Source organism: Austrofundulus limnaeus, unplaced genomic scaffold, assembly GCF_001266775.1.
Source record: "Austrofundulus limnaeus strain Quisiro unplaced genomic scaffold, Austrofundulus_limnaeus-1.0 Scaffold136, whole genome shotgun sequence".
NCBI lineage: Eukaryota > Metazoa > Chordata > Actinopteri > Cyprinodontiformes > Rivulidae > Austrofundulus > Austrofundulus limnaeus.
The window spans coordinates 361474-371476 of record NW_013952538.1 but is presented as its reverse complement, the minus strand read 5'-3'; the positions used below and the strand labels follow the sequence as shown (position 1 = coordinate 371476).

Below are 10003 nucleotides of genomic sequence, written 5' to 3'. Positions count from 1 at the left end.
ATTAAAAAGATGGGCCATTTGAACTATTTTTGTGTAATAGTTAATTAGGTTTTCAGTGTATTTTGAATTAATGTCTCAAAAGATGGTTTAACTTTGAAATTTTGTTGAACTTGAATCGAACTACGATTTGCATATCCTGTGAAAATACAGCTTATTGCTGAAAGATGTTAAAGCTGCTGAAGAAGCTGAAACTGTTTAATAACAAAACTTTAATTTGGACATTTGCTGAAAAGAAAGTAAATATGTGAAAAATCTTTAGAAAAAAATAAAAATGTACAGAAAACAGTGAACAGAGCAGACATGTAGCTAAAAATAACAGTAAAAAAAGTTGGATTTAGCAAACAAACAATAAAAGGAAAAGCTTACTGGCTTAAATAAGCTGAAATTAGCACAAAGAAACAGAGCTGTGATGTTTGCTGATATGAGCAGTAAGAAAATGAAATTATCGCAAAAAAGGTGAAGTTCGTGAAAAAGCTCAAATTAGCTGAAATCAGCTTAAAAAAAGTAGTTTAAAAAGACAAAAACAGCTTAAATTAGCATAAAGAAACACACACAAAAATTAAATTAGTAGAATAGCAGAAGGGAGCTGAAAGACAGCTGAAAAACCATAAAAAACTAAAATAAAAAAAGAGGCGTTGAAGGAAGCTGAAATTAACACAAAGAAGCAGAACCAGAGTAAAAGGTGAAAAGAACAGCAAATAAACATATCATCACAAGTCATATCATGAGCTGAACATTTTAATATATGAAATAGTTGAAATAGTACATAAATTTTACAGAAGAAACATGGATCATCTCAACACTGTTGGAAGGTCAGTGTTGCAGACACATCCACAGTAACACTGCCATTATAAAATTATTATTACTTACTTACAAATACTTTTACAGTTGAAGAACGCATTTTCACTGTGGCAGCACAAATGATCATATCATCATTAATATTCATAATAATATAAATAATCTATAGATCAGACTGGTTTGTAAATATTAATATATAAATTGCACAAAGGAAAATTAACTGTTCTACAATGATGTTCCATCGGATTATATTGGGTAAATGTTTAAATATTTAAAATAAATATTATTAATGGGTCAAATATTAAACTTAAAATCAGAGGATTTAATGTTAAACAGTGTTTTTAGATGTTTTTAGCAGCTGCAGGGTTTATTTCTGGACTATCATTACCTAATCACGACCGCAGGTCTCGCGAGACTTTGCGAGATGTTAAGTTGAAGAAACATGGCGTCGCCTAATTTGTTGAAGGTAGGAAGCAGTTTAATATTTCCCGTGTTTATGTGCTTATTTACGTTTATGGTCGTTGTATCTCTTGAGGTTAGCTTCGGGTCTTTACCTGCAGCGTCCCAGCTTCCAGTCACGACCGCTAAAAATTCAAGTTATGTTAAAATTTTCACATTTTGCTGCGGCTGAAGTCACAGTTGTCGCAGCAGAAGTCCGGTGTTCTGCCGGGGTTTGTTACCCCGATCATGTACGCCCCCTCACCCCAAACCCCCAACTCTGTGCACCTCTGCAGAACCCGTCCTCGGATCAAAACTCTCACCTCTCTCTGATTCGGAACCAAAGCCCAAACGTAGCCCATCCAGACATTCCCTGCGACGACGAGCCCGAGAAGAACCAGCCCTGAAAACGAAGGGAAAAAAAAACAAAACACGGTTAAACTTTGACACGAGAAACCTCATTTTTTTCACACACCGTTCTGTCTGGGTTGTATTTCAACAAGCTAACCTCTCTTCTGAATCCAAAGCCTGTGTCTGGAAGGCCTCCTTCAAAGAGGAAGGTTTAAAGTGAACAGATAAGCAGGGCTCGGTTTAAGTTCTGCAGGCTTGGAGGTCCTGGCCACACCTGTGCTCAGGTGTTGGGCAGTCTTGATGCTTCAGCAGCTCAGGACATTCTGGACAAAGTTCTGCTTCAAGGATTAAAACAGTGGTGGGCAACTGTTTATTTATTGCCCGCCCTGAGCAGGACTGGGCCGGACCAACAAGTTAAACTCAGTTCTACCAAAAACAACATTATATATAAACTTTTACAGTATTGAATATTAATATGTATGTTTTTGCAGTATTTCAAACATCGTCATCATTTTAAAAACACACTATATATTTTAAGTATTTCTCTTTCTTCATTGAAATCAGTCTAACTTTTGTTGAGTTTGACATGAGCGTGTGTGTTTAAGATGCTCTGTTTATGCAGATTGATCTCCCTCCCCTCCCTCTTGAGGATCATTAGTACTTTTCTCCACAAACTGAACAATCTGCTTTGCTTTTGAATTCAGCCTAGAAGTGACATTCTGCACCTGAGTAGGCAGGAAGTGGCGAGATCAGATGTAAACATTAGACGAAACAAGTGTAGCAGGTAATGATAGTTGACTCTGCACAGCTTTAGAATCAATCCACACATGCTGACGTGTAGTATCCATGGTCCATGGAGTGCTGGGTGGGACATCCTCTGCAGGTCTCTTCAGGGCCGTGGACTGCTCACGCAGGAGTCTGATGGCGGTCATATTTAAATTATTATGTGCAGATTTAAGCAAAGAAAATAGGACATATCCTTATAAATCCACATCCTGTTTAAAAGGTCTGTGTTCGGTGCATGTTTCGTGTTAATTTCTAACAAACTTGGCTACCAGTGGAGCGCACAGAGAGGCTGAACTGGACGCCTGCAGACCTTCAAAATAAAAGCACAGATTTTTGATTTGTTCACAATGATTTTTATCCTATCTCTGCCTGTGAGTGAACCATAAAGATGCGGTTTGATGACTCTGATGTGAATGAACGTGACAGAATTGTGACCTCAGCCCCGTCAGGCACCTTTAGGATGAACTGGAACAAGTTTTTGAGCCAGACCTTCTTATCCAACCATCGTAACCAACCTTATAAATGCTATACAGAAAATGAATGGGCACAAAGTTGAACAGAAACACTCCTAAAACTTGTGGAAAGCTTTCCAAGAACTTTTTTACTTATTTTTTTATTGTCCTATGTTAATTCGTCTGATTCCTCCACGTGTTTCGCGTCTCTCCTCCAGAACAAGGGGTCCCTGCAGTTTGAGGACAAGTGGGACCTGATGCGACCCATCGTCCTCAAGCTGCTCAGACAAGAGGCTGTCACCAAACAACAGTGGTTCGACTTGTTCTCGTAAGAGACACTTTCTTCTCTGCCTGTTTAAATCCTTGTCATTCTCACCGTAGGTTTGCGACACAACCTTTTATTCAACAGCCTGTATGGAAAACACGACTAGCTGCCTTTAGTTCAGTTGATTCTTTAAGAAGTTGACCTCTCAACTTCCTTCGATGTCTTTCAAACATCGAGTCCCAGAACCCTCCCCTCGTTAAGAAGAGCTGTGAGTGATGGTTTAACTGGCTGGGTCTGGTTTCAGTTAGAACCGCTCTCATAAGTAAGATCAAACGTTCTCTGAAACTATCCAAGGACACCGGTAAGTTGCAGCTCTAATGGTTCCAGTCAGAACCGAGCACGGCCTTATTAGAATCAGAAAGTTGGACACTGCTCCCGTCCTCTATTCATGTTGTAATCTGCCTACGAACTGAGCCGCTCAGCCTCCCTGTTCTCAGCAGAGAATTGCAGAACCTTGAGTTCCCTCTCGGGTTAGTTTGCACATTTCTGCAGAGATAAAACCTCAGAAGATAACGCTGGTTTAAGAACTTTATTTCACAGATTTCTCTCCGTGATTTCAGAAAAAGTAAACATAAGTTTTAGACCTTTTAATAAATGCTAACTCATCTTCATATCAGGAATATTACACGTAAGGAGCCTTTCTCTATCACAACATAAAATAACATTAAGACTAATTTATAAATATGTTTGTATGTAAAGAATGTAAGATGTAAAAAAGAAAGATGTTTTAATTTTTTTTATATAATATTAACTTTCAGGAAGTTAATGCGTTTTGTTCTGCAGAGATGTCCATGCTGTGTGTTTATGGGACGACAAAGGTCCGGCTAAAATCCACCAGGCCCTCAAAGAAGACATCCTCGACTTCATCAAACAAGCACAAACTGTAAGTTCTGGCTTTGTAGACTTTTTATCCTTATTTGTCCTGATGTAGCAGGATCCGTTCAAATAATTTGTCTCTGAAACGTTTGGTTGTTGCCACCGCAGCGTGTTCTGAGCCACCAGGACGACACGGCTCTGCTGAAAGCCTACATCACAGAGTGGAGGAAGTTCTTCACGCAGTGCGACATCCTGCCCAAGCCCTTCTGCCAGCTGGAGATCACGCTGATGGGGAAGCAAGGCAGCAACAAGAAGACAAACATGGAGGACAGCATCGTACGCAAGGTGAGAGGAGAGGAGGGAGGAAAAACTGCAGACGGAGTCGACGAACTTTACCAGGAAAATCACAAAAAATAAGGAGGAATAACGATAACAACCTAATAAAGGAATGCTAAGAATCTATTTTAGCAGATAACTAAATTAATTCTGATAATATTAATTTGCATTTCTGTGTGTTTTTGTGCAGCTGATGCTGGACACGTGGAACGAGTCGATATTTTCCAACATTAAGAGTCGCCTGCAGGACAGCGCCATGAAGCTGGTGCACGCCGAGCGGCTGGGGGAGGCCTTCGACTCGCAGCTCGTTATTGGCGTACGCGAGTCGTACGGTGAGAACAGAACCATTATTTTATCGTCTGATTCACATTAAACAGAAATTCATGTCTAAAGTTTAACAAAATCATACAGTAAACTGGATCTTAAAAATTAAATAAAACTTATTTATAACACGTAAAATATTTTAACATTTTTGACCTGTGTTGGCAAAATGTGTCACTGAGTTATTACTTAAAATTTTTCCTTCTCAAACACCTTTTTTTTAAAACAGGAAAAGATTATTAAAAATCAAGCCTGACTCAGCATAATTGCTGTTTTACAGCAGGCTCCTGTTCTGCAGCACATAAAACACTCAGAATTACAGCATCACAATCACATCATTATACAACATAGACACAAAGACAAACAAGCATACCAAATTTCAAAAAGGCAGCATTTGCAAAATAGGACGTCTAAATATGAGCACAACAAAAAGTGTCCAGCAGATGGCAGACAAGGTTCTTCTTAAAGGGCTGTAGTTTTGAAATGGACTTTATGTTTTGAGGAATGTCATTCCATGCTTTAGTATAAACATAGAAGAAAGACCTCTGGCCGTAACAGTTTTTAAAAGTTGGTAATATCAGTTGTCCTTTTGTAACAGATCTACTTTAAAATGATGCATAGTTTACTGAAATTTGGCAAGAAGCTAGTTGTCTGGAATTCCTGCCTTTATTTAAGACGTTCGTGGTGACTCCAAACATACGATTGGAAAAATTGTTAGTATTTTTTTAAAGATTTAGAATTGAAAAGGTAATTTCTTTAAACAATAAGATAAAACTGAGTTTTTTTCACTGTAGGAAACAGGCATGTAAATCACCAGATTTATCTATGTACGATATTATATCGATTTGTTTGGATGACATTACGGAAATTTCTTTGTCACAAAATAAATTTTAAAAAATGAAAACGTTTAGAACTAAAAAGGTCATTTCTTTAAAGAATAAAATAAAACGTAGACATTTTTAATATTGTAGGCACAGGCGTGTAAATCACCGGATGTATCACGATATGATATACTGATTTGTTTGGATGACGATACTGAAATTTCTTTATTACAAATTAAATTTTAAGAAAATTATAAGGTTTAGAATTAAAAAAGTACTTTAAAGAATAAGATAAAACATTGAGTTTTTTTCCTCTGTAGGAATCAGGCATGTAAATCACCAAATTTATCAAAATACGATATATCAATTTGTTTGAATGACGATACGATATTTCTTTTATCACAAAATTAAAGCAATAAATAATAAAAGGTTTAGAATTAAAAGGGTAATTTCTGAGGAGATTTCTGTGAATAAACTTTGATTAAAAGGTAGATTATGAAGATTATCTTGTATTTTAGTGTTAGATGGTGTCTTTGTTGTTTTTATGCAAATCTTAATCAACAAAAAACTATATTTCTACTTTTCTGTGTGCTACAGCTCATTTTGTTTTATTTCTTTATAATCAACATACAGCAGGTAAAATAAGTATTGAACACGTCAACATTTTTCTCAGTAAATATATTACTAGAGGTACTAATGACATGAAATGTTCACCAGATGTCGGTAACAACCCAAGTGATCCATACATACAAAGAAATCAAACCATAAATGTCCAGAAATGAAGTTATTTGTAATAATGTGGAATGACACAGGGAAAAAGTATTGAACACACTTACTGAAATTTATGTAATACTTTGTACAAAAGCCTTTGTTGTCAATGACAGCTTCAAGACGCCTCCTGTATGGAGAAACTAGTGGCATGCATTGCTCAGGTGTGATTTTGGCCCATTCTTCCACACAAACAGTCTTCAAATCTTGAAGGATTCGTGGACCTCTTCTATGAACTCTGATCTTTAGTTCTTTCCATAGATTTTCTGTTGGATTCAGGTCAGGTGATTGGCTGGGCCATTCCAGCAGCTTTAGTTTCTTTCTCTGAAACCAACTGAGAGTTTCCTTGGCTTTGTGTTTGGGCTCATTGTCTTGCTGAAATGTCCAGCCACGTTTCATCTTCATCATCCTGGTAGATGGAAGCAGATTTTTATCAAGAATGTCTCTGTACATTTTTCCACTCATCCTTCCTTCAATTATTTGGAGTTTGCCAGTACCATATGCTGAAAAACAGCCCCACACCATGATGTTCCCACCTCCAAACTTCACTGTTGGTATGGTGTTTTTGGGCTGATGTGCAGTGCCATTTGACCTCCAAACATGATGTGTATTCTGGCYTCCAAACAGTTCAATGTTGGTCTCATCTGACCAGACTATATTCTCCCAGTATTACACAGGCTTGTTTAAATGTTGTGCAGCAAACTTTAAAGGAGCTTCAACATGCTGTTTCTTCAGCAGTGGAGTCTTGCGTGGTGAGCGTGCATACAGGCCATGGTGGTTCAGTGCATTACTTATTGTTTTCTTTGAAACAATCGTACCTGCTAATTCCAGGTCTTTCTGAAGCTCTCCACAAGTGGTCCTTGGCTCTTGGACAACTCTTCTGATAATTCTTTTCACTCCTCTGTCAGAAATCTTGTGAGGAGCACCTGGTCGTGGTCGGTTTATGGTGAAATAATGTTCTTTCCACTTCTGAATTATGGCCCCAACAGTGCTCACTGGAACCTTCAGAAGTTTAGACATTCTTCTGTAACCGATGCCATCATTATGCTTTGCAACAATAAGGTTGTTCAATACTTTTTCCCTGTGCCATTCCACATTATTACAAATAACTTCATTTCTGGACATTTATGGTTTGATTTCTTTGTATGTATGGATCACTTGGGTTGTTACCGACATCTGATGAAAATTTCATGTCATTAGCACCTCTAGTAATATATTTACTGAGAAAAATGTGACGTGTTCAACACTTATTTTACCCACTGTATGATGGAATAAAATATGTATTCTAACAGTTAATTATAAGACAGGCTTCCAGCCTCAGATAACAACAGTTCATCATTAATACGGTGCAGGTGTTCTGTGTTAAATGATTAAATATTTCTGGACCACCTTCTCTCAACAGTCAACCTGTGCTCTAACCCCGACGATAAGCTGAAGATCTACAGGGACAACTTTGAGAAAGCCTACCTGGACTCCACGGAGAGGTTCTACAGAACACAGGCTCCGTCCTACCTGCAACAAAACGGTGTACAAAACTACATGAAATACGTACGTCACCATAACTCGATTTGATTGTTACGAAGGAAGATGTTTGTTTCACTTTGCAGTTCGGCTCATTTATTATCACCAGGTGAAGCTTCGAATGCAGCTCTGTAAATAAGTGTAAACATCCGGACAAAATCTTTAAATACTAACTAATACTGTATATGGAAACAATCTGAGGCTATAAAAAAACCAGATCATTAGTGAGTATAAATACATTTTTCTCCAACTAAATCCATAAAATTACAGAAGCAGCCTTCTTTAAAGGAGTGCAGTTCATCCGCCAGCTTTCCTACTCATCTTTTAAACAAAGAACTTGTGAGATCTATAAAGAAAAAGATTAAATATTGAAGTTTTTTATTGTAGGAAATAGGGGCATAAATTACCAGATTTATCACGAAACGATATATCGATTTGTTCGGATGACGATACGATATTTCTCATTATCACAAAATGTCACAATAAAATTTCCGTTCAGTTCACAAGTCTGTAGTCGATATGATTTCATCTCATATACCCTTCTAACGCAGTGATTTATGTTAGATGGACATATGACGACGAAATGGATCAATTTTTTCATATCGCCTCGATGTAATAAAAACATTAATCATTTCATCGATATATCGATGTGTGTGTAAATGTATTAATATTAATTATTACATTTTGTTCATTTTTTTTACGTTTCTCTTCAGGCCGACGCAAAGCTAAGAGAAGAAGAGAAGAGAGCGCTGAGATATTTAGAAACGTGTCGTGAATGTAACTCTGTACAAGCAGTAAGTGACTTTAACTGTCTTCTAAAAATAAACCACAAATAATATGATATTAATGAAGCTTTTATCTGTTAATCAGTCAGTTTTATCAGTTTTGAGCTAAAATTTGTTGTGATTTTGACTAAAACGACTCCAATTTCTGTCATTTCGAAAATGCCACACCATTTTTCCTATATTTTTTTATTGTTTGTTTGTTTGTTTGTTTGTTTTTTTATTTATTTATTTTTTTTACAGCTTATGGAGTGTTGTGTTAATGCTTTGGTGACGTCGTTCAAGGAGACCATCTTAGCCGAATGTCCTGGGATGATCAAATGCAACGAGACGGAAAGTGAGTGAAACCTTGTTTCTGCAAGACTCAGACTAATATCTGCTGCTGTTCGAGGTTTCAGGTTCATCACTGCATCCAGCAAGGCTTTAAAAATAGAAATGACTTCTCTGAATGTTGGTTTTTTGCCGAGGGGAGAAGAAGGTTTGGAAAATAAACACTAAATTCTGGATATACTCAGTTTTGGTGCAGAAATACACTTGAATGTTTGGTATTTTTGTTGCTAGCTGCTAGTGACAAAATGCACAAAAAATAAAAGCTGATTTTTTTAAATTCTTTCTCTGATCAGAGCTGCACCTGATGTTTTCTTTAATGGATAAAGTTCCCAGTGGGATTGAGCTGATTCTGAAGGATTTAGAGGAGCACATCGTTAATGCAGGACTGGCAGACATGGTGGCTGCTGCTGAGACCATCACTACTGTACGTTCACTGTGTCACATGTTTTAGGTCAAAACTCGCACAAAATAAAAACATAGTTAGCAGTGCCTTGTGTGTTTTCACCCAGGATTCTGAGAAGTACGTGGAGCAGCTGCTAACTTTGTTTAACCGCTTCAGTAAGCTGGTTAAGGAGGCTTTCCAGGACGATCCTCGCTTCCTTACAGCCAGAGATAAGGTCTGCTTTTATTTTTTAGAACACAACATGCACCTGGCTGTTTTAAATATTAACCACCTCTGGATTTCAATGAAACATCTGTTAATTTTTATTTTAAAAAGTTAATAATTAGACTTTTTTTTTATTTATAGGCACCTTTTTTGATGCTCAAGATCAATTTACATCTCCATAAACAGATGTTATATTACAAATTAATCATAATAATAATAATAATAATAATAATTATATATATACAGTATATTATATATTAGAATATACAAGTATATAATATCTAGCTTATTTCATCACAATAGTAACATTGAAAACAACGATAAACATCATCAAAGGTAAACTACCTGTTCTAAACAACAGTTTTAAAGAGAACCACCAAACGTCATTCATATATACACTCACCGGCCACTTTATTAGGTACACCACGCTAGTAACGGTTTTGTGGTCATAAAGGGATGGACATGGTCAGCAACAATACTCAGGTAGGCTGTGGCGTTGCAACGATGCTCAATTGGAATTGTAAGAACCCTCTCCTCTATGAGATTAATAC

General features: G+C 37.0%; 2 protein-coding genes across 3 annotated transcripts in view; one reads left to right on the top strand and one right to left on the bottom strand.

The window, feature by feature from the left end:
- The window catches only part of LOC106522765 (solute carrier family 35 member F2), a 7174-nt gene extending 5553 nt beyond the window's left edge, over positions 1-1621 (bottom strand). For both annotated transcript variants that reach the window (XM_014015919.1, XM_014015920.1), the window contains exon 1: positions 1560-1621. In XM_014015919.1, the coding sequence (XP_013871373.1) occupies positions 1560-1606 (47 nt within the window). In that variant the 5' untranslated portion in view covers positions 1607-1621. The remainder of the gene's footprint in view (positions 1-1559) is intronic.
- The window catches only part of LOC106522755 (cullin-5), a gene marked incomplete at its 3' end in the record, with an annotated part of 12990 nt that continues 4177 nt past the window's right edge, over positions 1191-10003 (top strand). Inside the window, 10 exon segments of the mRNA XM_014015904.1 lie at positions 1191-1264; positions 3044-3153; positions 3934-4033; positions 4135-4311; positions 4493-4634; positions 7615-7760; positions 8447-8527; positions 8759-8852; positions 9139-9269; positions 9355-9462. Coding sequence (XP_013871358.1) covers positions 1241-1264; positions 3044-3153; positions 3934-4033; positions 4135-4311; positions 4493-4634; positions 7615-7760; positions 8447-8527; positions 8759-8852; positions 9139-9269; positions 9355-9462 — 1113 coding nt within the window.